Source organism: Limanda limanda, chromosome 14 (assembly GCF_963576545.1).
Source record: "Limanda limanda chromosome 14, fLimLim1.1, whole genome shotgun sequence".
NCBI classification, from domain to species: domain Eukaryota; kingdom Metazoa; phylum Chordata; class Actinopteri; order Pleuronectiformes; family Pleuronectidae; genus Limanda; species Limanda limanda.
The window spans coordinates 714,990-741,716 of NC_083649.1; the positions used below are offsets into that span (position 1 = coordinate 714,990).

Genomic DNA, 26,727 nt, shown 5'->3' on the forward strand with positions numbered 1-26,727 from the left:
CCTTTGTGCAAACCTGTCATGTGAACCATCGATGAAGAGACGTCACCACATCCAAAGTGAGAGCAGCGTTTCCTCCAGATGTCAAAACTGTAGATCGTACATTTGTTTGTCAAATAATCTGCAATAAAGTTTGTGTGTAAAAAAACTTGTTTTATTTGATTAACATGAAGTTTGCTTTGAACCTGTTTAATATTCAAGTCAGCAATTTTATTTCTGATACTTAAATGTAAAAAATAAAGGAATCATCTTTCATTCTACTCAACTTTATTAAAAAATAAACAATCATCAGTAAACATGCGCACACAAGAGAACGAGAAACAGTGAAATTCATTTAACTTTGAAAAAAAATGGCCACATGAGTTTGTCTGCAACAGAAAAGAAACAATCATTGATCCGTGAAGAGTTGCCTCCAGTTTGGAGAATAAAAATAAACTGATATTTGATTCTCCAAAAATATAAAATGTGTATTTAAACTCAATCTGGTTTTGAGCGAAACTCTTCACTGAATAAACTGTTTGTTACATTTACATTCAAACTGAAAAAGCAAAGATCTACAAAAATAGACGTCAGACATGTCCGCTCCACACGTGGAGGCGTTCGGACGCCGCCGCTCGTCCTCCATCTTTATTCACATATCAACACAACAGACGCTGCTGCCTCGATGCTAAGCTAACAGCTGCTGTCACTTATAAAACCTCATCTTTGAAAAGATGATCGGGGAGGCGGAGCCTGTTTGGGTCAGAGGTCAAACGAGTGACTCAGTGACGACATGTTCCTGGAAACAAAGATCAGCTGATCAAACGAACCAATCGAGTTTCACCTCGTTGCCACGGTTACAGGCGTCCCGAGGTTTCTGATTAACTTCAAACACAAACCAGCAGATTCATCTATTGTTGGAAAATATCTTTAGTTCCACAAACGACGACTTGAGAAGTGGAAATTTTTAACCAAATAGAAAGTTTCCGCCGATTAAAATGTGAAAAAGCTCGGACGCACTTCCTGTTTCAAACGCTTCCTGTTTCGTGAAGAATCATCGGAGCTCAGTTTTTTTTCCTGCTAGAGAAATGTAACGGACGACGTCCGGGAACCGATGAAACGTTCCTCTCTGCGTCGTCAGGACGTCGGCCATGACAGTCTGCTCTCCTCCTGCGCTCTCATTGGCTGATGATCAGCTGCCGGAGGTACGACTGCGTGAGGCCTCGCAGCTCCTCCAGCGTGTAGTCCTCCGGCATCGGCAGGCGGGTGATGTGCGGCGCCAGCTGGGCCAGCGGGATGCTGAGGGAGTCGCACGCCACGTCGCCCTGCTGCAGGCTCAGCACCGCACGCAGGATGTTGGACACACGCTTCGCCATTTCTGCACGGGGGAGAGAGGGAGGAGGGAGAGGAAAGAAGGAGGGAGGAGGGAGAAGGGAGGAGCAAAGAGGGAGAGGGAAGGAGGGAGGGAGGAGGGAGGAGGGAGAGGAAAGGAGGGAGGGAGGAAGGAGGGAGGAGGGAGAGGAAAGGAGGGAGGAGCAAAGAGGGAGGAGGGAGAGGAAGGAAGGAGGAGGGAGGGAGGGAGGGAGGGAGGGAGGGAGGGAGGGAGGAGGGAGGGAGGAGGAAGGAGGAGGGAGGAAGGAGGGAGGGAGGAGGAAGGGAGGAGGGAGAAGGAGGGAGGAGGAAGAAGGAGGGAGAAGGAGGGAGGATGGAGAAGCAAAGAGGGAGAAGGAAGGAGGGAGGGAGGAGGGAGAGGAAAGGAGGGAGGGAGGAGGGAGAGGAAAGGAGGGAGGAGGAAGGAGGGAGGAGGGAGAGGAAAGGAGGGAGGAGCAAAGAGGGAGGAGGGAGGAGGGAGAGGAAGGAAGGAGGAGGAGGGAGGAAAGGAGGAGGAGGAGGGAGGGAGGGAGAATGAGGGAGGAGGAAGGAGGTAGGAAGGAGTGAGGAGGGGAGAGGGAGGAGGATGAGGGAGGGAGGAGGAAGGAGGGATGAGGAAGGAGGGATGAGGGAGGGAGGAGGAAGGAGGGATGAGGGAGAAGGAGGGATGAGGGAGGGAGGAGGAAGTGATGTCACACTGAGTCAAGAACATCATTTCAAACTTCTTCCTCCTGTTCATCTAACTTCAGCCAATCAGGGGACAGATGTTTATTTGGAGGGAACTGCTGCGGACTCATCTGGACTCCGCCCCCTTCAAACTGAGTCACAGAGCAGCCCTCACCTGATTGGGCGAGCCGGTCTCTGGCCGTCCTGCAGGGCAGGAGTTCGATCCGGCCGCAGAGCGACGTGACGTCGGTGTAGAGACGCTCCAGCTCGTAGCCGGCGTTCTCCATCTGATGGCGAGCAGGACCACACATCAGTTACTGTACTCAGTTACTTTATTAAAGTAGTTACTTTACTCATTAATGGAGCATCCGTGTTACAGTCAACACTTTACAAGTCCTTCTGTATTTATATTTATATGATTCACTTTGATATTTCATTCACTTACATCTTTTTTATATATTTTTTAACTTTTCTTAAGTAACAAACTCACTTAAACTTAAAAAATATATTTTATAATTTGATTGACAGACACAGAGACACACAGAGAGACACACAGAGACACACAGAGACACACAGAGACACACAGAGACACACAGAGACACACAGAGACACACAGAGACACACAGAGAGACACACAGAGACACACAGAGACACACAGAGACACACAGAGACACACAGAGACACACAGAGACACACAGAGACACACAGAGACACACAGAGACACACAGACAGACACACAGAGAGACACAGAGACAGACAGAGAGACACAGAGACACACAGAGACACACAGAGACACACAGAGAGACACAGAGACACACAGAGACACACAGAGACACACACAGAGACACAGAGACACACAGAGACACACAGACAGACACAGAGACACACAGACAGACACACAGAGAGACACACAGACAGACACACAGACAGACACAGACACACAGAGACACACAGAGAGACACAGAGAGACACACACAGACACACAGAGACACACAGAGACACACAGAGACACACAGAGACACACAGAGACACACAGAGACACACAGAGACACACAGACAGACACACGACCTGCTGGATGTCCTGCAGCGTCTTGATGACCCTGATGTAGTCCAGGTACACCCCCCCCGCGGTGTCCCAGTCCTGGATGCAGCTGCTGTGCTCCGGGACCCCCAGCCCCTCCAGGAACTCCAGCAGGTAGTCGTGGTTGTCGTTGATGATGCAATCTGCAGGACAAATCATTAGCATTTAAAAGAACTAAAAACTAAATATCTTGAAACTCTTGGGGTGTTTATTAAAGACCTGACGCCAGGTGCTGGATCAGCAGCCGGTGACACTGGGTCCAGTATCCGGCCCGGTACAGGTGCAGCGCCTCCTGGTGGCTGTCTGCGTCCCGGTGGGCTCGGGTGGCCTTGGCCTCGTGGATCCACCGCTCCGGGATCAGCAGCCTCTCCGTCAGGAAGCGCTCCCTCCGCGCAGACTCGTCCGTCTCCTGCAGGGGGCAGTGGAGGGTCAGCATCTCTCTGACGGCTCGCTCCCGCTGACTGAAGAAGAGAAGAGAGCAGTTATGAGTCTTCAGGGAGGTCCAGGGCCCAGGAGGTCCAGGGCCCAGGAGGTCCAGGGCCCAGGAGGTCCAGGGCCCAGGAGGTCCAGGGCCCAGGAGGTCCAGGGCCCAGGAGGTTCGAGGAGGTCCAGGGCCGAGGAGGTCCAGGGCCGAGGAGGTCCAGGGCCGAGGAGGTCCAGGGCCGAGGAGGTCCAGGGCCGAGGAGGTCCAGGGCCGAGGAGGTCCCGGGCCGAGGAGGTCCAGGGCCGAGGAGGTCCAGGGCCGAGGAGGTCCAGGGCCCACGAGGTCCTCCAGGGCCGAGGAGGTCCAGGGCCCCGAGGAGGTCCAGGGCCGAGGAGGTCCCGGGCCCAGGAGGTCCAGGGCCGAGGAGGTCCTCCAGGGCCGAGGAGGTCCGGGGCCGAGGAGGTCCGGGGCCGAGGAGGTCCGGGGCCGAGGAGGTCCCGGGCCGAGGAGGTCCCGGGACCAGGAGGTCCTCCAGGGCCGAGGAGGTCCCGGGCCGAGGAGGTCCAGGGCCGAGGAGGTCCAGGGCCGAGGAGGTTCGAGGAGGTCCAGGGCCGAGGAGGTCCAGGGCCGAGGAGGTCCTCCAGGGCCGAGGAGGGTCCAGGGCCGAGGAGGTCCAGGGCCGAGGAGGTCCAGGGCCGAGGAGGTCCTCCAGGGCCGAGGAGGTCCTCCAGGGCCGAGGAGGGTCCGGGGCCGAGGAGGTCCTCCAGGGCCGAGGAGGTCCTCCAGGGCCGAGGAGGTCCTCCAGGGCCCAGGAGGTCCTCCAGGGCCCAGGAGGTCCAGGGCCCAGGAGGTCCAGAGCGTCTCTCTGCTGCAGCAGTTGTTTTACTCAGATCACTACTATGCACAATAATATTCAACACTTTACATCTATATTTATATCATGGTCACTTATAATGGTTACATTGCAATATTTATATTTCCATTATACTATCTTGTAGTATTATTTATATTATGGTCACTTACTTTTAATTATTTTTTCTGTATCATGGTCACTACTGTTGCAATATTACTTATAATACTTTAGTTTTCATTACAATAACACTTACATCATTCCACTTTCTCCCCAGTTCCTGCTCTTGCACAGTGTCTGTTTTGCAGGTTGTGTTTGTTTCTGTATATTTTTACTCTCATTTTGTGTAGTTTAGTTGTGTATATATTTTGATCTTTCTTTTTTATTGTTGCTTCGGCACTGTTACTTAAATTCTGTTTCTCTCTTATTTGCTGTAACAAGTGAATTTCCCCGTTGTGTGGATAAATAAAGAAATCTAATCTAAGAAGATCCGCTTCGTCACGTGACACAACCCGTGAAGCAGCTCGTCAGGAACCAGAGGAGGGACAACCTGAAACACCTGAGGACATGTGGACGGGTGGACGGAGGGGAGGACGGAGGGGAGGACGTACGCGTGGTCTTGGATGTGCAGCAGGATGAAGACGGCCATGTGCCACAGGCCGGCGCTCTCCAGCTGGGCGGCGTAGCTGGCGTGGAGGAGTCCCTGTCCTGAGGCGCTCAGGTGAGTGTAGTGCAGCGCCTGGAGGACGCCCCACAGGTGCCAGGACAGACGGTAGTCCAGACGCTCCCAGGTGACGGACAGAGGGTCCAACAGCTGCTGGAGACTGTAGTGTCTGCAGGGGGACACGCAGGGGGACACGCAGGGGGACACGAGGAGGGGACACGCAGGGGGGACACGCAGGGGGGACACGCAGGGGGGACACGCAGGAGGACACGCAGGAGGACAAGCAGGAGGACACGCAGGGGGACACGCAGGGGGACATGAGGAGGGGACACACAGGGGGACATGAGGAGGGGACATGAGGAGGGGACATGAGGACACGCAGGAGGGACACACAGGAGGGACATGAGGAGGGACACACAGGAGGACATGAGGACACGCAGGAGGGACACGCAGGAGGACACACAGGAGGGACATGAGGACACGCAGGAGGGACATGAGGAGGACACGCAGGAGGGACACGCAGGAGGACACGCAGGGGGACACACAGGAGGGACACGCAGGAGGGACACACAGGAGGACACGCAGAGGGACACGCAGAGGGACACGCAGGAGGACATGAGGAGGGGACACACAGGGGGACATGAGGAGGGGACATGAGGAGGGGACATGAGGACACGCAGGAGGGACACACAGGAGGGACACACAGGAGGGACATGAGGAGGGACACACAGGAGGACATGAGGAGGACACGCAGGAGGGACACGCAGGAGGACACACAGGAGGGACATGAGGACACGCAGGAGGGACATGAGGAGGACACGCAGGAGGGACACGCAGGAGGACACACAGGGGGACACACAGGGGGACACACAGGAGGGGACATGAGGAGGACACGCAGGAGGACACGCAGGGGGACACACAGGAGGACACGCAGGAGGACACGCAGGAGGACACACAGGGGGACACACAGGGGGACACACAGGGGGACACACAGGGGGACACACAGGGGGACACACAGGAGGGGACATGAGGAGGACACGCAGGAGGACACGCAGGGGGACACACAGGGGGACACACAGGAGGACACACAGGAGGACACACAGGAGGACACACAGGGGGACACACAGGGGGACACACAGGGGGACACACAGGGGGACACACAGGGGGACACGCAGGGGGACACGCAGGGGGACACGCAGGAGGGACACGCAGGGGGACACACGGGGGGACACACAGGAGGACACACAGGAGGACACACAGGAGGACACACAGGGGGACACGCAGGAGGACACACAGGGGGACACGCAGGGGGACACACAGGAGGGACACACAGGAGGGACACGCAGGAGGGACACGCAGGGGGACACACGGGGGGACACACAGGAGGACACGCAGGAGGACACACAGGGACACACACAGGGACACACGCAGGGGGACACACGGGGGGACACACAGGAGGACACACAGGAGGACACACAGGGGGACACACGGGGGGACACACAGGGGGACACACAGGGGGACACACAGGGGGACACACAGGGGGACACACAGGAGGACATGAGGAGGGGACACACAGGGGGACACACAGGGGGACACACAGGGGGACACGCAGGGATTAAAGGACGTTTCACTCACATCAGCCTGTGGATCATGAACTCTCAGTTTATGATCAACGTGTTTACCTGTCACTGTAGAGTTTGAGCAGGTGGAAACAGAGGTCGTACAGAGGTCGTTTAGACTCCTCCTCCTCCTCCTCCTCTTCCATGTCCATCTTCTCCGCCTCCAGGTACGGAGGCAGGGGGGCGCAGGCGTACTTCCCCCCCTCACAGGAGCCCTGAGGAGGAATGAAGGATTGAGGATCAGTGGAGGAGGAGCAGGAAGTCTCTGGTTCCTTCAGCGTTTCACTCAACGACCAACAAACTGTGAACAGAAACACGGCGGCTGACCTGGAAGGCAGCTTCGTATTTGGCGAGGGCGTCGGCCGTGGAGGCGGTGGGAGGCAGCATGAACCAGAGGTGGACCGCCACGCAGCGCTTCCAGTCCAGCTGTGAGCAGACGTTCACCACGGAGTCCGACGACTGCCACACCTGCAGGGGACAGGAAGCAGCTTCACACCCTGGACCACACGCTGGAGGTAGGGACGTCACCAGAACCGATACCTACGATACCTACGATACTAACATAACCAAACCATGCCGACGCCCAAGTGTTTGAAGCACCGTAGGCACCGTGAGCTCCGATGCTAGCAGCTGTTAGCAACTTAGCATTAGCATCGGTGCTGCGCCAGGCGACGTTTACATTCAGGAAACCAAGACGGCAACTGCAGCGTTCGCCCCCCCCTCGACTTGTTTATTAAAAAGGCACAAAGAGTCGTGTATGGAAGCATTTAGCGTTTGACGCCGGGTTTACACCGGACACGGAAGCAACGCCGCCGCTCCGCGCTAATCCTTAGCACGCCGGTGCTTGGTTGTTTACACCGGAAGCTGAAGCGTCATGGGAGTGGACGGAGCCAGCTGTTAGTTAAGGCTTGGTGCTGCGCTGACGAGTCGCTTCAGCGTCCGGTGTAAACCCGGCGTGAGGCAGATGTATCATTTGATGCACAACGTGTCTCACAACAAAGCGTCACTCACATGCGACCGCAACTACCGTATAACCCTCAGTATATGCGCAAGCACATTGAACTACCGTATATGACATTAACAACATCCAAATAATGCACTTTTTTTTTACCGTGGTATCGAAATTGGCGTCGAGAATCGTGTTATTTTACTGGTGTTGGCACCGACTACTGAATGTTTGGTATCGTGACCCCCCTAGCTGGAAGTCAAACAATCACCCATGTCTCCACGTCCTCATCGCTGCCCTCTGATCTGAAACATGACGTTTGTTCAGTCGGGCTTCTTGTTCTGATCGAACACGATCACACTCAAGGTGTCGTACCGGTTTCCCTGCCAGAAGCGTGAAGATGCGAAGCCGTTCCTCTGGCAGGTAGCTGTCGGTCTGCATGCGGTTCCAGTCGGCGAGCTGAAGAGCCAGCAGGTCCCGACAGTACTGAGAGCCCAGGGCCTGGGACAGCAGCAGGGACAGCCGGTGGTCTCCTGAAGACCAGAGCACAAGGACATCGAGTTCAGTCCGATGTCAAAGTCTCCCGAGAGAGAAGAGCTGGAGCTGAATGTGGAGTGTGCTGCTCACCTTCCCTCTGAGCCACTCGACACGCCTCACTGATGCGGTTGCCGGTCAGGTAGCTGAAGATGGCCTCCGTGTGGCGACCCTTCCCAGCCAGAGCCACCTCCTCCTCCACCCTGCAGGTGGCGCCGCGGGACAGCCAGGCAGAGAAGGTCCTCCGTCTCTCCAGCTGCTGCTCGTAGTCGCTCTGCGTCTCCGCGTCCGGCTCGTGGTCGGCCGGGCCCAGCCGGCCCCACAGAGCCTCACACAGGGTCCAGACCTCGGCCCAGTGGCCCAGGAGAGCTGCAGGGAGGTCAGAGGTCAGAGGGTCAAATGTGGAGAGGTGACATCATCAGAACTTGATCTTTTCCAATCAAACACAGCTTTACTCTTATTTTGATATTCTGTCAAAACACAAAGTCACTGTTGCTTCTCTTACGGTCCGCCTCCCCCTGCGTGGCGTTCAGCTCTGTGATCCACTTGGCGTATTCGTGCAGCGCTGCCACACCGGTCTGCGGCCGCACCAGCGGGCAGGGGGAGGAGTCTGTGGTGCTGATGGTGCTGTGCTCCAGGCAGATCTCCAGGGGGCGCTGCAGCACTGTCTGTCCCTCTTCCTCCTGAGGCTCCAGACCCACCAGCTGCTCCAGCGTCACTTTGTAGGGGCTTTCCACGAGACTGCAGGAGACGATCAGAACCACGGTCAACTTTCATCTGGAGGAAATCTAATAAACATCATGAAGTGTGTTTGTGTCCGTCTCACGGTTTGTTCCTGGCAGGTTTTGGCAGGAAGCTGAAGTCGGTCTTGGAGCTCAGGTCTTTGTGGTCGAGCTGCTTGGATCCCGGTGAACTGAGCCGCTCGCCACAGTGCGCCAGCGTCCAGCCCGGACCCCAGCCCACACGGAAGGACCGGCCCTGGAACAGCCCGACGTCCATCAGCAAAGCACCCTGGGAAACCACCGCACTCATCGTTACTGTTACACAACGCTTTCTCTGTTTCTTATATTATTTGTCACCACTGGAGGCAGTAACGAGTCAAGTGAGGCTGCAGAAACTTCATAAGAAAAACAACAGAAGTCTGGAAACAACAAACTCAGACAGTGAATAAAGATGGACGACATGACTGCTGGAGCCAGATCATCTGGATCGCCCCCTGGTGGCTGGCTGTATGAAGTCTGAGAGGCTCGCAACTCCTTTCCTTTCCCCGTAACACTTTTAAATAAATATATTACTGACGACAGCGCTCCGAGCTGCGGGCGGTCGACAGCGGAGCAGGGAGGGGGCGTGGTCATGTAGTGTGAACACGTGCTTAAAACACACCAACCTTCCCCAAAGTCACCGACTCCTTGAGAGGGACCGGGCCGCCCAGGCGCCGCACGCCGATCGTCCTGATCGACGGCTCTGGAGTTCGGGGGGGCAGTAGGAAGGAGGGGCCCTGTGCTGCCCAGTGTGATGAGCGGGGGGTGTCGCCCAACGTCAGGGACGCCCGGGACAGAGGAGGCTGAGGGGAGTCTGAGAGCTGAGAGAGGAGGCCGGAGGTAAAACGAGCCTGAAGAAGACCCCCCACTGAGAGAGAGAGAGAGGGAGGGAGAGGGAGACAGAGAGACAGAGAGACAGAGAGACAGAGAGACAGAGAGACAGAGAGACAGAGAGACAGAGAGACAGAGAGACAGGGAGACGGAGAGGGAGAGGGAGAGGGAGAGGGAGAGGGAGAGGGAGAGGGAGAGGGAGACATTGTTTTACCCTCATGAAATAACAATTTGCAGTTCACCACTAAGTGTATCAGCAGGTTGTGTACCAGCAGGTTGTGTACCAGCAGGTTGTGTACCAGCAGGTTGTGTGTCAGCAGGTTGTGTACCAGCAGGTTGTGTACCAGCAGGTTGTGTATCAGCAGGTTGTGTACCAGCAGGTTGTGTGTCAGCAGGTTGTGTACCAGCAGGTTGTGTACCAGCAGGTTGTGTATCAGCAGGTTGTGTACCAGCAGGTTGTGTACCAGCAGGTTGTGTACCAGCAGGTTGTGTATCAGCAGGTTGTGTATCAGCAGGTTGTGTATCAGCAGGTTGTGTACCAGCAGGTTGTGTATCAGCAGGTTGTGTGTCAGCAGGTTGTGTGTCAGCAGGTTGTGTATCAGCAGGTTGTGTACCAGCAGGTTGTGTACCAGCAGGTTGTGTGTCAGCAGGTTGTGTATCAGCAGGTTGTGTATCAGCAGGTTGTGTACCAGCAGGTTGTGTACCAGCAGGTTGTGTACCAGCAGGTTGTGTACCAGCAGGTTGTGTGTCAGCAGGTTGTGTACCAGCAGGTTGTGTACCAGCAGGTTGTGTATCAGCAGGTTGTGTACCAGCAGGTTGTGTACCAGCAGGTTGTGTATCAGCAGGTTGTGTACCAGCAGGTTGTGTACCAGCAGGTTGTGTACCAGCAGGTTGTGTACCAGCAGGTTGTGTACCAGCAGGTTGTGTGTCAGCAGGTTGTGTGTCAGCAGGTTGTGTGTCAGCAGGTTGTGTGTCAGCAGGTTGTGTATCAGCAGGTTGTGTATCAGCAGGTTGTGTACCAGCAGGTTGTGTACCAGCAGGTTGTGTATCAGCAGGTTGTGTACCAGCAGGTTGTGTACCAGCAGGTTGTGTACCAGCAGGTTGTGTACCAGCAGGTTGTGTACCAGCAGGTTGTGTACCAGCAGGTTGTGTACCAGCAGGTTGTGTACCAGCAGGTTGTGTGTCAGCAGGTTGTGTGTCAGCAGGTTGTGTATCAGCAGGTTGTGTATCAGCAGGTTGTGTATCAGCAGGTTGTGTATCAGCAGGTTGTGTATCAGCAGGTTGTGTATCAGCAGGTTGTGTATCAGCAGGTTGTGTATCAGCAGGTTGTGTACCAGCAGGTTGTGTACCAGCAGGTTGTGTACCAGCAGGTTGTGTACCAGCAGGTTGTGTACCAGCAGGTTGTGTACCAGCAGGTTGTGTATCAGCAGGTTGTGTATCAGCAGGTTGTGTACCAGCAGGTTGTGTGTCAGCAGGTTGTGTGTCAGCAGGTTGTGTGTCAGCAGGTTGTGTATCAGCAGGTTGTGTATCAGCAGGTTGTGTATCAGCAGGTTGTGTATCAGCAGGTTGTGTATCAGCAGGTTGTGTATCAGCAGGTTGTGTATCAGCAGGTTGTGTACCAGCAGGTTGTGTATCAGCAGGTTGTGTATCAGCAGGTTGTGTATCAGCAGGTTGTGTACCAGCAGGTTGTGTGCCAGCAGGTTGTGTGTCAGCAGGTTGTGTACCAGCAGGTTGTGTACCAGCAGGTTGTGTACCAGCAGGTTGTGTACCAGCAGGTTGTGTACCAGCAGGTTGTGTACCAGCAGGTTGTGTATCAGCAGGTTGTGTGTCAGCAGGTTGTGTGTCAGCAGGTTGTGTATCAGCAGGTTGTGTGTCAGCAGGTTGTGTATCAGCAGGTTGTGTATCAGCAGGTTGTGTACCAGCAGGTTGTGTACCAGCAGGTTGTGTATCAGCAGGTTGTGTACCAGCAGGTTGTGTACCAGCAGGTTGTGTATCAGCAGGTTGTGTACCAGCAGGTTGTGTGTCAGCAGGTTGTGTACCAGCAGGTTGTGTGTCAGCAGGTTGTGTGTCAGCAGGTTGTGTGTCAGCAGGTTGTGTATCAGCAGGTTGTGTACCAGCAGGTTGTGTACCAGCAGGTTGTGTACCAGCAGGTTGTGTACCAGCAGGTTGTGTATCAGCAGGTTGTGTATCAGCAGGTTGTGTGTCAGCAGGTTGTGTATCAGCAGGTTGTGTGTCAGCAGGTTGTGTATCAGCAGGTTGTGTATCAGCAGGTTGTGTACCAGCAGGTTGTGTACCAGCAGGTTGTGTATCAGCAGGTTGTGTACCAGCAGGTTGTGTATCAGCAGGTTGTGTACCAGCAGGTTGTGTGTCAGCAGGTTGTGTACCAGCAGGTTGTGTGTCAGCAGGTTGTGTGTCAGCAGGTTGTGTGTCAGCAGGTTGTGTGTCAGCAGGTTGTGTATCAGCAGGTTGTGTATCAGCAGGTTGTGTGTCAGCAGGTTGTGTGTCAGCAGGTTGTGTGTCAGCAGGTTGTGTGTCAGCAGGTTGTGTATCAGCAGGTTGTGTATCAGCAGGTTGTGTATCAGCAGGTTGTGTGTCAGCAGGTTGTGTGTCAGCAGGTTGTGTACCAGCAGGTTGTGTATCAGCAGGTTGTGTATCAGCAGGTTGTGTGTCAGCAGGTTGTGTGTCAGCAGGTTGTGTACCAGCAGGTTGTGTATCAGCAGGTTGTGTATCAGCAGGTTGTGTGTCAGCAGGTTGTGTGTCAGCAGGTTGTGTGTCAGCAGGTTGTGTATCAGCAGGTTGTGTATCAGCAGGTTGTGTATCAGCAGGTTGTGTGTCAGCAGGTTGTGTGTCAGCAGGTTGTGTACCAGCAGGTTGTGTATCAGCAGGTTGTGTGTCAGCAGGTTGTGTGTCAGCAGGTTGTGTGTCAGCAGGTTGTGTGTCAGCAGGTTGTGTGTCAGCAGGTTGTGTACCAGCAGGTTGTGTATCAGCAGGTTGTGTATCAGCAGGTTGTGTACCAGCAGGTTGTGTACCAGCAGGTTGTGTATCAGCAGGTTGTGTGTCAGCAGGTTGTGTCAGCAGGTTGTGTATCAGCAGGTTGTGTGTCAGCAGGTTGTGTATCAGCAGGTTGTGTGTCAGCAGGTTGTGTATCAGCAGGTTGTGTGTCAGCAGGTTGTGTATCAGCAGGTTGTGTATCAGCAGGTTGTGTATCAGCAGGTTGTGTACCAGCAGGTTGTGTACCAGCAGGTTGTGTATCAGCAGGTTGTGTGTCAGCAGGTTGTGTCAGCAGGTTGTGTATCAGCAGGTTGTGTGTCAGCAGGTTGTGTATCAGCAGGTTGTGTGTCAGCAGGTTGTGTATCAGCAGGTTGTGTGTCAGCAGGTTGTGTATCAGCAGGTTGTGTCAGCAGGTTGTGTATCAGCAGGTTGTGTGTCAGCAGGTTGTGTACCAGCAGGTTGTGTATCAGCAGGTTGTGTACCAGCAGGTTGTGTATCAGCAGGTTGTGTGTCAGCAGGTTGTGTGTCAGCAGGTTGTGTACCAGCAGGTTGTGTATCAGCAGGTTGTGTGTCAGCAGGTTGTGTATCAGCAGGTTGTGTCAGCAGGTTGTGTATCAGCAGGTTGTGTGTCAGCAGGTTGTGTACCCGAGGAGCGGCTCGGCGCTCCGGGCAGAACGATGCGAGGGGACGAGACGTCAGGAAGCTGCTTGGCTCCTCGGCTCTGGAACCAGTCGCTGTCGTCCTCGTCCTCAGCGAACAGAGACGCCTTCATGATCTGAGGACACAGGGACACAGAGACACAGGGTCACAGGGACACAGAGACACAGAGACACAGGGTCACAGGGACACAGAGACACAGGGTCACAGGGTCACAGGGTCACAGGGACACAGGGACACAGAGACACAGAGACACAGAGACACAGGGTCACAGGGACACAGGGTCACAGGGTCACAGAGACACAGAGACACAGGGTCACAGAGACACAGGGACACAGGGACACAGAGACACAGGGTCACAGGGTCACAGGGACACAGGGACACAGAGTCACAGAGACACAGGGTCACAGAGACACAGGGTCACAGAGACACAGGGACACAGGGTCACAGAGACACAGAGACACAGAGACACAGAGACACAGAGACACAGGGACACAGGGACACAGGGACACAGGGACACAGGGACACAGGGTCACAGGGTCACAGAGACACAGAGACACAGGGTCACAGAGACACAGAGACACAGAGACACAGAGACACAGAGACACAGGGACACAGGGACACAGGGACACAGGGACACAGGGACACAGGGTCACAGGGTCACAGAGACACAGGGACACAGGGTCACAGGGTCACAGAGACACAGGGACACAGAGACACAGAGACACAGGGTCACAGGGACACAGAGACACAGGGTCACAGAGACACAGGGACACAGAGACACAGAGACACAGGGTCACAGGGACACAGAGACACAGGGTCATTCTTCTGACGTGAGGAACCTCCTGTCCCTGGACGCTGTCTCTACCTGGAGCGTGTGCGGGTTGATGCCCAGCGTGGACGCCATGTGGCTGGACGCAGAGATGGCATCGAGCTCGGCAGAGGTCAAACCCCCGAGCGTCCCACATGAGGCGTCCGTGTCCCCGGGCAGCACGCTGTCCTCCCCCCCGCCCAGCAGGCTCTCTGTCGGGAAGCTCTGGGTGATGTCGGCCATGTCGCTGTCCAGCTCGGCCACGCCGCTGGGAAGATCCACGACCGTGGACTGAAGAGACAGAGCAAACATGGATCATTGAGCGTGAGGGTCCTGAGGCTGAAGGAGAGCGGATCAAATCAAATCAGTGAAAGAGTTCCTCCTCTGAAATGGAATCAAAAACCCAACTGGAAGTTTTTAGATCATTTTTTTTTACTACACATCAGATTTTTATCATCGTTTGTTGTTCTTCAAACAAACTTTACAGACCAAAGATTCTGAATCATTTTCAATCACTTTATTTACTGTTAGATTAAAAAACAAAGAAAGTTTGTCACACGACTTGAAGCAGGTTTGAGTTTCCTGCTGAAGAAGTTCTTATAAAATCATTTCAAACCATGAGCTCATTTTAATACATCAGAATAAAAACATCAGAGATTCTCAGTGTTTCTGCTCATTTTGCTTATTGCAGCGTTGGTGTTGTCATGACGATCTGTTCCTCAGCTGGAGGACGTCACATCTGTAAATATAAAGAGAACATCTGCACCACACGTTCACTTCTACCTGGACTCAACACGTCCGCTTCCCACCGGCTTGATGTTGTGTTACAGAGACGACAGTAAAAATAACATTCATTTATATTTTGTATAAAATATTTTGTCTGTTTAAGTCTAAAGATTTTTTTACTCAAATCCCTAAAATGTTTATGATTTCAAGGAGCCCTGAAATAACAGAAAACGGATGTTTCCAGCTCAGTGAGGATCATTATAATATAACAACATTTATTTATTAAGCATTATAAAGCATAAAATCCAGCTTAATAGATTTATGTGTGAAACAGATCGATCACTGAATGAACCCAGCACCAAGAATAAACCGCAAATAAGACGCAACTCCCGAAATATAAAGACAAATCTTCTGGATCGCCCCCTGGTGGCGGGCTGCAGTATGGGTCATAAACCCCTCCATGTTAGCAGCTGGGACCAAACTAAAATAATCTAAGTAGATAAATAAATGTTTGTAAAGATGTTTCTGATGAGTTTGGTTTGAATCACTAATTTGATGATATTATTATTGTTATTATCTATAACAGACTGAGACGTCACGATTGACAGCTGACTCTGAGTGAGGATTGGTTGAGTGAGTCTGTGGCTGGACCTCGACACCACGCCTCCACCATCACTGCTGCACCAGGTCACATGTCACATGTCAAAGGGCAGCGTTCATGTCCAAGAGGATTTAACACAAAAAACATCCAAAGAACTTCAGATTCTGAATAAAAATCATAGCTTTAGGGAAATGTTCCTTTTATCACTGCGGATGAGACGAGAGATGAACAGTGTGGGTGGGCGCAGGCTGCTCTACCTGAGCCTGTGGCGCCCCCTGATGCTGGGAGGGCAGAAGTTGCTGCTGCAGCTTGGATGGAGGAGGTGACATCATGGTCTTCAACTTTTTGGGGTCGGTCTTCAGAGGGACGTCCTCGTCCTCGTCAGAATCCTGCAGGCCGTACTTGGAGAAGTGGGCCACCTGAGAGAGGAGGGGGAGGAGTCTGTTACACCTGAGAATCCCCTGAATGATGTGATTGGCTGTGAAGACATCCAGTGACTGACCTCGAACACCCAGGAGCCCGTCTCAGTCCTGTACTCCAGGAACCGCGCTCCCTGTTTGCGTGAGGCCTTCTCCAGACGACCCTCGTAGTTCATGTCCGACAGACGCTCCGGGCTCCGGATCTGAGTGCACGTCGTTTTGTCATTTGGCCAAACGCCATCCAGGGTGACCTCGGCTCGTCTACGCACAAAGTGACCACATGAGATTAGGACATGAGCTCAATGACCCCTTCCCCATCAGACCCCATCCCACACAGCAGAAGGATTCTAGGCTTACCTGTTAAGCCCCTCCCCCTCTAATGGCTTGTTTTTGTCATCCGGGTACACAATGACCTCCTTGCGTCTGAAGTGGACGATCTCGTCCAGGCTCAGCCCGCTCACGTTCACCTCGCCGGGGAAGAAGATGGAGCCGTAACCTGTGAGGACCAATCAGAGGCCTTGTGATACGAGTGGCTGAGATTGACTGAAGCGTGTTAACGTCAAATTAAATCAAACAATGACACGAGGAGATTTTTAACTTTACCTTTCCTGCCGATGGTGAAGTTCTCCACCAAACACTCTCCGTGCTCGTCCGTCATGTCGGCCAGATCCTTCATGGAGGGGATGGTGTAGTAACCCACACGGTTGAGGACGATGCCTGAACGACAGGAAACAGAATCTGAATCTGTCTGAGAGTAGTGCCCCCCCCCCCCTCCAATACACCCAGTGCTTTATGGTCCATTTGACTCTGAAGGATCAAACTCAGCTGCATTGAACACTTGAAACTAGAGACGGAGACAAACTCCTGAGGAAAAGGTTTACTGACGTTGTGGCTATTTGTCCAAAAGATGTTCCAGTGAAACTAAAGTTCACGCTGAATTCAAAAAGCAAAGCCACATTTGTTCTTCTCCTCATGCTCTGCTGCAGCTCATACAACCACCTGCTACCTGCTTAGTGCCCCCTAGTGTCTACAAGTATAAATGCAATTAATTTGCCTAATAGGGGGAAGTTGCTTATTTTGACAAAGCAGCACATTTCATGTCATGTAGCTGAAACCTCTTTCCCAAGGACACTTGGGCGTGGGCTGGGGTTCGAACCCTTCAGGCCTCCAACCCGAATCACATTATATCAAACTAATGAAATAGCTCCTACACATAATGTGAGAAGTCATTTTCTCAGAGACATCTATAGAAACCACCAGTGGAGCCCCCCCTGCTGGTAGTCTGTGGTTGGTCTCACCTGCTGGATGAGGAGACTGTTGAATTTCCTGCTGCTCGTCCTCTCTCTCCTCCTGCAGAGACTCCTCCCCCAGAGACGCCAGCACGTCATCACTGCTCAGCTGAGTATCCGCACGCACACAGGAACAATGTTATCATTTTTACTATCAACACAATGAACAACTATTGCATCTGTGACAGTTCAATTCAAACTGAAAGAAAATGTACTTCATTAACTAAGTCAGTTGATCTGTGTTAGAAATGTTAACAACAGTAATGATAATGATTCAGTGTCCAGCAGTGACCCCGCTGACCTCCAGGCCGTTCCTCGCCGCCTTGTGCATGTTCAGGTCACTGATGGTGTCCTGCAGGCTGGTCTGGGCGCGGCCCTGTGGGATGGGCTTGGCGATTGGGTTAACGTAGAACTGGGTGACCTCCGGGTCATCGTCCGCCTGGCTGCCGGGGCCCCCCAGCTCCTCCTCCTCTTCCATGAGGCTACAGACAGAGGACCACAGGAGATCAAATACAAAACAAAGCTCAAGAGCTCATTGGAGATGGAACCATCTGAACTACCTGCTATCATTGGACAGATCTAAATGTACAGATTCTTTCATAGCACCTGTAGCACAAGATTTATATCTGGACCACTCCCTCGTTCCCTCCTCTGAACCAACAACTTCTCTATGAGACTTTCTCCCAAATGGACTTTAAGGAGGTTTTCATCCTAATTGACAGTTTCACATTGAATCAGATTAATGTCTTTGTTAACCAGCTGCTTACAACACGCTTTTAAAGTAGCTGTAATTAAACTTGAGTTTAAAACCCCTCTTGATCCAGAGGCTTCAGCTGATTGGACCCAGATCAAACCTTCATTTCCAAAACCCTAGAAGAAGCTGTTGCTAAGCAACTGTGATGACTGAGACAGAAATGATCTGATGGAAACCTTCAGGCAGGATTTAGAATCATCACAGAAACAGCTGTGAACAGTTACTAACGAGCTTCTCATGTCCTCCGAGGATGGACTTGTCTCTGTTCTGGTCCTGAATTCTCATTACTCAATACTGTGTGTGTGTGTGTGTGTGTGTGTGTGTGTGTGTGTGTGCACCTGTGTCCGTTCTGTGGATACTCGGGGGGTGAAGCCAGGTCGTCGGGCTCTGTCTCCGGCTGGCTGCTGTACTGACTGCTGTTCAGGTTCTTCAACACAAGTTTCTTGATACTCTTTCTGTGGAGAACACACACAGGTTTGTTCTGAGGCTCCACGCTGATCCAAACACCCGAAGCTTCTCTTCACGTGTGTTACCATGGCAACAGAACAGGCTGCCGGGTACCTGGGCACGAAGGCTCCGTTGGTGAGCGAGGGCTCGTCATCATCGAGGCCGTCGAAGAGCTGCGACTTGGAGGAGCCGGACGACGACAGCGATTTAGGGCGAACCCTGGTGGCGGGTCGGGGGGTCAGCTTGTAGTGGGTGGGTGTGGTCAGAGCCTTCTGGGCCGTGGGATTGGTTGGTTTCAGACGCTATGAAAAGAAAAAGAGGAGATGATGTGAATCTGTTTAAATCCGCAGAGCGACATAAGAGCAGCAGCTTCTGCGACCTCAGAGCGAACTCACCTCCTCTTTCTTCTTGGGGTCGGACAGCGGGTTCCTGAACAGCGGCGAGTCTCCGTACGGTGAATAGGCCAAAACGCTGAGCTGCTGCTGCAGCATGGCCTGCTGGGCCGCCGCCGCGCTGGGATCAGTGAGCGCTGCAGAAAGGAAGAACAACCAAATCACACACTGCCATCACCAGCACCAACACCTCACTATAAACACCAGAGTGAAAGTCAGAATGTGGTGAGTCTGTCTCACCGACTGGTTGCTGCGGAGCTCCGAATCCCATGGTGCTGGTTCCACTGTTGAACGCTGTCGCTCCGAACTGACCAATGGTTCCCAGCGTGGTTCCCAGTTTGTTCTGGTTGTTTCCGAACAGAGACGTCTGTCCTTGTCCTACTGCTGAATACACGCAGATGTGTTATAACAATGTTTGTGAGAACAGTCTGAAACCTGCCGTTTCAAAATAAATGATAAAAGTAGATTGTGTTAAGAAGAAATAATGAAAGATATCTGAAATGTTTTTCATTAATAAACAAAGATTTCTAAATATAAAACATTTTTCTCTGCTCCTCTCCTGCCACCATAGGTTATCAACTCATCTCACCCACTTTCATCACGATGAGGTAGAAGACTTCTTGACTTCCACGGCCAAAAGATTCAATGTTTTTAAATACTATGGTTTTTATTGTAGAACGATTTAAAGATTATTGTGCAAACAGAATCTCTCACAGGCAGTTAGTCTGTTTTAAGACAGTTAGGTTCAGACCTTTCTTCTTGGTTTCATGTTGACGTCATGGTTGGTGTCTTACCTGCTCCAAAGCTGGTTCCCAGTCCAGCGCCCAGTCCACCAGTGGCCGGTTTGTTTCCAAACAGACTCCCTGCAGCCGGATTCGCTGCGAAACCTCCACCAACAAACAAGTGATCGGAGTTGATTGGTGCTGTTGCCATAGTTACCTTCAGATGAACGTCAATACTTTTAACCATACCGTGTTGTCAACAAAGACTTCACTCACCAAAGGAAGAGGTGTTGGTTCCGGTTCCCAGCGTGAGAGCCGGCTTGTTGCCGAACAGTCCGGTGCCGGTGCCGAAGGAGGGAGCGCTGGTGGTGGTGGCGCCGAACCCGGCTGCTTTATTACCAAACAAGCTCTGCTGTTGGAGACGAGACAGGAAGAGTGAAAACAAACTTCTTTCCCTGTGTGTTCCACATCCTGAGACCATCAGGAAGTGACTCGCTCCAGTGGCCATCCCAGAAGTCACGATTTATAATCTATTACAGTTGAAGTCATTGGACACGGATGCAGTTTAATAGCTTCATCTTTTTATCATCCCCTTGTTTTGTTTCATCTAATTTTTTTTTATTTAATTGATATAGTGATTTGAATTTTTTTAACAGAGTTGTTTCATCCTGTTAATATCTGTTTATATTGAAGTCTTTGTTTAGCTTGTTTTTATTGTTTTAACTTCTTGTTGATTATGACCCAGACAAAGAAACATGTGTTATTATCTGTTTCTGTTCTGACACTGGAAACAATCCCTGGTTTACTTTGTACCTGTGTGCCAACGTTTCCAAACCCGGTGTTGGTTTGTCCAAACATCCCAGTGCCCGTCCCGAAGCCTGCGGCGGTGCTGGTCTGAGCGGTGCCGAACAACCCCCCCGACTGAGGCGGTGCGGTGCTGCCAAACAAACCCTGCAGAGAGACACCAGACACGTTCCTCAGACAGAACACGTTGAGGCAACAGCTGATGCTTGAAATATCCTTATTAAAGTAGATTTGCTTGTTTTTAAATGATGACGAGTGAGAGAAGCTGAATGACTCACCATGGTGCTGGTGTTGGCCTGGCCCATGGTGTTGGTGTTACCGAAGGAGAAGCCGGTGTTGGGCGCGGTGGTCGTCTGACCGAACGGCTTGAAGAGGCTGGCGGCCGGTTGCTGTGCCGGCTGAGTGAAGAGGCCGCTTGTGGGCGCACCAAACCCGCCGGGCGCCGCTACAGAGACGACAAACACATAGCGTCATTTCACCTGCTCTGATTTACACTAAGCTTCTATGGTGACACCTTAAATCATTTCTACAAATAAATAGAAGCAGACATGAAGGGTTCTGATCCATGTGGCCAGACGCAGCTTCTGTGGTCGTCACTCACCTGCTCCGAAGGTGCCTTTGTTCTGTCCGAAGGAGAAGCTGGTGTTGGGCGCCGTGGAGCCAAACAGGCCGGTGGTGGCAGTGGGCGCGGCCGCGGGCGCATTGAACAAGCTGCTGGTCGCTGAGGCCATGGGATTGGTCTGTCCTTTCCTGCCCGCCGTGTAGTCCTCAAATCTCAACTCCTGCAGAGAAACAGGAGAGACAACAAATCCGATCATCAACAGAGACGGGTTCAGACCTTTATCAATATGTGTGTGGATGTTTGCTGATATGAAAACTTGTGTTTTACAGAATAAACAAACAGTGAATTTATGTTGATGTCTTATGTTAAAGATTTGTATTTTCTGCATTCAAATTCTATATTTGGTTGCATTTGTTTTTTCTTTGTATTTATAATAAAGTTTAAATATAAATATCAAAGCTCAATTACACTTTTTGTGTTTGAGAACGTCATCTCAGGAATCACAAACACATTTTAAATGCATATATATAGGTATTATGAAACTTATTAGCCCCCAATATCGATATCGGCACAAAAAGGTCACTCAAACAAATCGCTTGAACCAGTTCACGCAGATTATCCAATTGATGGTTTTCTCTGAATCCTGCATGGACGTTAACAGGAGAGCTCCATCAAATCAAACCTGCCCAGCCACGAGTCACTAACACAAGCAGCTGATGAACTCGTCTGGTGTCCACTCACCTCCAGGGACTTGTTCTCGTACTCCTTCATGGCCGTGATGCACTGGTGTTTGGTGTTGATGCTCGTGGTCACACCAGCTTTCACCATCGTGTCATTTCCTATTGGAGGCTGAATGGGAACAAAGATCTGTTAACGCTCTGTTCACTCTTTTACAAACAAGAAACATACAGATTGTAAACTGTTAAACTTGTATTTCATTGTGAGGACATTAGCATCTGTAACTGCAGATCCGTTTGAAGCTTCATTTTAAATACTTTTGTTCATTCATAGTATGAAACATTTTCAGATCCTGGAAATGTTTCTCCATCATCTATACATTTATCCGGACCCTCATTCATTCTGGACTTCCTCCTCAGTCTTGCCTTGTTTTTCCAAGGTGAACACAGACGATTAAGTTAGTGGTATAAACCAGAGTCACAGATTCAGAACAGGTTCCTTGTCGTCGCATCAGATTTACTCACATTGAATTTCACGGTTGTTCCCGGCTGCTGTGCTGCGGGGAACCCGGCGCCTCCGAACAGAGAGTTGGCTCCACCGAACGGGTTTGAGGCGGTGTTGGTGGATCCGAAGAGCCCGCCGCCGCTGCTGGTGCTCGTCGCGAAGCCTGGACGACAGAAGAGAGGCCAGAATAACTTAACCAAATGTCAACTGGACATTAAACCTGTCGGCTGTTCTCTGATGTCTTGATTTATCAGCAGAATCTTTTATCTGCAACATTTCAGGCAGCGAGACGCTGCATTTCAGCGACAGTCTGTGAAAACACCCGTGTTCCTGAGCAACACAACGGAAACTGGACTCGCTTGAGGCTCATGGAGAAGATCTACCCCTCGTCTTCTTCAGTTCAGACTGAACAGAGAAACTTGTCTTGTTTTATTCAGGCAAACACTTATTACATTTCAGATCCATAACGTAAACATCACATTAGTGTCGGTGCATAATAATGAATCATGAAATGCACCCTGGGTATAAAGGAACAGAAGAAATTGGATGAATTGAACTGTTTACAAAGGTCAAACTTTTAAACCAGCAAGAATCTCGGTTGCTTTCTGGTTTCTGAATTTCATCCGTTGCATCAGTCGAGTGACAGGTTGTCATGACGATTTCCTCTGAATAAGTAAAGTCACCCCTTAAAAAAGGTGTGAATTGTTAACCGCAGCAATGACTCACTTCCAAAAGATGTGGGTTTGTTGGCACTGAAGGCATTATTCTGCTGGGAGAAGAGTCCGGTGCTGGTGCCGGTTCCCGTGTTGCCAAACAAGCTGGTGGAGGTTCCGCTCGCTGCACCGAAGCCGAAGCCGGTGCTCGGTGCGGACGCCGCTGGTTGAGTGAACGTACTCGATCCAAACAGACCGCCTGCGGGAAAGAGACAGGAGCAGATTAAAGTTCATTAACACGTCTTTAAAACAAGTTCTACAATTTAAAACTTTATTTGTGCAGAACATTTCAACAAATAGTCTTCAGGAGTTGTTCAAGTGTAAATCCGCAACTGGGCTCAGTTGAGTTTAACTCAGACCAAACTGGGAATCTTCAGATATGTTTCAACGAGGCAACACAAAGCACTTTAAATAAAGAAATGTCACTAAAACGTGGAGAAAATGAGACAAGAGCTGACAAACCAGGTTTATTCTGTGTGGAACCAAACAGTCCTCCAGTGTTGGTGGTGGTCCCGAACGTAGAAGCCCCAAATCCTCCTGCCGCCCCAAAGCCTGTGTCTGCAGATAAACAGTTCACGCGACGGTTTGACACGACACTGAGTGACGCTTTAAATCACCGGAAATAAAAACAGAAGCTTTCTCCCACTGCTCCCACAGGTAGAGCTGATTCACATCACCATCACCGGGTTGTGGGGGGTTTTCTGTTTGTGAATCAGACTTCACTGATTGAAATAAAACACCCACCTCCGTTCATCCCAAATATTTTATAATTACAGTTATTCAGACAATTATCTGATTTTATAAGCCAAGTGCGTTTTTGGTTTGGTTCGATTTGGTGTTTTTACTTCCTATGCTTCACAGCTTCATGTGGAAACCATCTTTTAGATGGTCTGTGAGAAAGCGCTGCACCTAAGGCTGCTGTGGGTTGGAATTAAATCAAGTTATTAGAAATAAGGAAACTTACTTTGTTGTCCGAAGGTGGACGAGTTGCCGAATCCCCCCGTTCCTCCACCGAAGGGGGTCCCGAATGACTTGTTGAACATCTTGCCCGGTTAACAGGACGGCACCTAGTCTTCTGCCTGGAGACAAACATCAACTTTATTCTCCTGCAGCCTCCTGGTGAAATGTCTGTAACATGTCAGAGTGAGTCCACGTCCGGAAGCTTCCCAGTGAGCGAGTGGACATAGTTCAAAATGAACAACTGACACAGATATATCAGACCATAAATAATGTACAAAAAAATACTTTTTTAAAAAACGTTTAAATTATATAAACTGAACTAGTTTGTTTAGCTTTGAACAATCTCAAAAGATATTTGCACCGAAAACCAAAACTCCTCTAATCTCATAAACTAAATAATCTCAATGCGCCCCTCACCTTTAAATAAACAAGTCCTTAAGGAATTTGTTTGCATTGAAGTAGAAGTAAAATGGAAATACTTGAGTTAAGTACAAATACCTCGAAACCGAACTAAAGTACGTGTGTTAATAACGTGTCTGAGCAGCTGAGTCCTTGTCACCGAATCAAGAGGAAATCAGACACGTGAAGTTTGAACTGGGCTCGGGTCCGAGGAGAAGTTCTGCTCCTCGGACCCGAGGAGAAGTTCTGCTCCTCGGGTCCGAGGAGAAGTTCTGCTCCTCGGGTCCGAGTCGTTACTGAACTCCAGGTGTAGCGAGCTGTGTCGTCAGAGACCCGTCCACCCCAACACACCGTAACCACCAGGGGGCGGAGCCAGCTGAGACACACAACCGGGGTCCACTTTAACTGCTGGTATGGTGTCTTAATTCCAGATGTTGATGGTCGGTTGAAGATTCGTCCTTTTCACAAACCGTGCGTGTGTGTGTGTGTGTGTGTGTGGTGCAGTGATTTACTGGCGGTGTCGTTAATAAACATCAAACACAACCCCATCACGTGTTAATGAGACGTGTCTGCGTGACGTTGAAACAACAATATCAAATAATAGATCCCTTATAAAAAAACTTGAAAGGATTGGAAACGACGTGAAGTGAAGGAGCTTCAGATTTGCCTCGTCACACACGTCATGTTGACAACACACTTCACACACATCATCTGTGGATTACACACAATCACTTGCATTACACAAACCACGACACACAAGCCAGAGCGTTTGATGTCATCAGACTGGAGCTCGTCCAGGTGAAGCAGCGAACGTCACAGCGGCTCGGTGGCGTCATCAGCTCGTCATCAGCTCGTCATGAGGTCGTCATGAGGTCGTCAGGCCAGAAGCTCATTCACTTCACACGTCACGTTTTTTACACGATATCTAGTATTTGATATTGTTGACACGTCACATTAACACGTGATGGGGTTTTGTTTGATTTTAACGACACCTTCAGTAGATCACCGCACACACACACACACAAACACACAAACACACAAACAAACACACAAACACACAAACACAAACACACACACACACGGTTTGTGAAGCGGACTAATCAGCGACCGACCATCAACATCTGGGATAAAGACATCACCAGTTAAAGTTAGCAGAATCACTTCCGCTCCTGCTAACAACACGTTAGCTCCGCAAACACAACTCACACCCGAGGCATTAGTCACACAACTCTCGCCTCTCACACACACAGTGAGCATGTATATACACGCAGGCACGCACACACACAAGGAGCCTATTATCGGACACTCACCGCCGCTCTGACACTGTTAGCTGTCAGGCTAGCGTTAGCCTGCTAGCTCCGCTGCTAGCTCCGATGCTAGCTCCGGCGCTAGCTCGGTAGCTCGGCTCGGCGGACGGGCAGCGAGCGGGTGACTCCGCGGCGGCCTCGCTTCTCCTCCAGCGGTGAACGCGACGCGACGCGGTGTCTGCGCAGAGATTCGAACACTGACGCGTTTTAACGGAACATCGGGAACATGCGAAGCTTCGAGTCAGCGAGGGAAAACCGTCTGCGCACTGTCTGACGTCACACGGCTGCTTCTTCTACGCTTCCCGGCAGCTGGTGTCCACTGAGACTCACTACTGCCACCTACCGGATTTCACATGGTGCGACACTCCTGATCACACCTTTATTTGATCAACTTTATTCACATTTTCATTCGTTTTGGAACAAAATCAAAAACTGAAAAACACGATCAAGGTTAAAAATACTAAACTAAAAGACTGTATGTGCATAAAAAATAACAACTACCAACTGTACAAGGAGCCTCCTCCTTGCTTCTCACTTATCTCACAACTAATTTTTAAAATGTCAAAAGCTTTTTCATTTACTCCTTGTATTTTATTACAGAGATGATGATACATCACATGTTTTAAAAGCAGGATTACATCAAAAGCCCGGAGTGGGGCACGGCACAGGGTACTTAGTAAACTTTGAGTCCAGATCAAGGATTGTTTCTCACTTTCGTCAACAAAGTGAAAAAAGAGTTCAACATATTCACAGATTTCTCTCAGAACAATTCATATTCATTGCGATGATATTTATGTTTGTGTAATCTGGTGCAGATCTGAATAAAATTCCTGAGCTAGTGAATTTAAATGTGTTTTCATAAGGAGCCTGTCGGGCCTTGGCAGAGCGATGGGACATTCCCGGTTCTCATCATTCCTATCAATAATGATAACATTTTACTTTCAAATTTAGCTTTTCATCAAAACTGAAAAAGAGTGTATTAAAGTATTTTGCTCCTGGAACTATCCGGTGCTGGATCCGGTGCATCCTGTCCCCTTGGCTGTGCACGTTCACTGTGGACACAAGCTTCTGCTTGGATTCATTAGACTAGTGACTGATTGAGTTTATTTACTTTAGCTGCATCTAATTCACATAAATCTCAACCTTAAGATGTCAGAGTAAGGGCATTTTAGCAGATATTTGACCAATCTGGGAAGTAAATCCTTACCAAGAAATTTCTTCACAATTGTGTTTAGGAAGGTGTGTAACATCATGTCTTAAAATGTTGA

At 50.8% G+C, this 26,727-nt stretch overlaps 1 protein-coding gene across 3 annotated transcripts; it reads right to left on the minus strand.

Moving 5' to 3' along the window:
* Positions 1-247: 247 nt before the first annotated feature.
* nup98 (nucleoporin 98 and 96 precursor) lies at positions 248-25,622 on the minus strand. Of its 3 annotated transcripts, none has more exons than XM_061086485.1 (35): positions 25,463-25,622; positions 23,758-23,872; positions 23,256-23,351; positions 22,807-22,992; positions 22,101-22,243; positions 21,640-21,747; positions 20,938-21,118; positions 20,615-20,781; positions 20,346-20,483; positions 19,809-19,944; positions 19,605-19,697; positions 19,051-19,191; positions 18,814-18,947; positions 18,533-18,720; positions 18,310-18,426; positions 17,519-17,699; positions 17,227-17,326; positions 16,532-16,645; positions 16,286-16,424; positions 16,012-16,189; positions 15,767-15,928; positions 14,240-14,473; positions 13,360-13,489; positions 9,519-9,760; positions 8,958-9,142; positions 8,637-8,872; positions 8,225-8,500; positions 7,973-8,130; positions 6,979-7,119; positions 6,715-6,866; positions 4,980-5,201; positions 3,314-3,555; positions 3,083-3,237; positions 2,189-2,300; positions 248-1,354 (listed from the first exon to the last, which is right to left on the minus strand). In XM_061086485.1, exons 2-35 carry the CDS (start codon positions 23,834-23,836, stop codon positions 1,155-1,157), a joined length of 5,466 nt encoding a protein of 1,821 aa, XP_060942468.1. In that variant the 5' UTR covers positions 23,837-23,872; positions 25,463-25,622; the 3' UTR covers positions 248-1,154. The 3 variants fall into 3 exon arrangements, with proteins under 3 accessions (XP_060942468.1, XP_060942467.1, XP_060942469.1); XM_061086484.1 differs by having other exon boundaries at positions 19,051-19,194; XM_061086486.1 differs by lacking the exon at positions 23,256-23,351 and having other exon boundaries at positions 19,051-19,194.
* Between the last annotated feature and the right edge of the window lie 1,105 nt (positions 25,623-26,727).

What these genes read in the sequence shown, in the direction of transcription:
- nup98 (XM_061086484.1), bottom strand. Translation starts at nt 23,836, where the DNA reads ATGTTCAACAAGTCATTCGGGACCCCCTTCGGTGGAGGAACGGGGGGA. An exon ending in CAAAGGCACCTTCGGAGCAG is followed by an intron (nt 20,782 to 20,937) that starts GTGAGTGACGAC and finishes TCGTCTCTGTAG; the next exon opens with CGGCGCCCGGCGGGTTTGGT. An exon ending in AGCTCCGCAGCAACCAGTCG is followed by an intron (nt 18,948 to 19,050) that starts GTGAGACAGACT and finishes TCCTTTCTGCAG; the next exon opens with CGCTCACTGATCCCAGCGCG.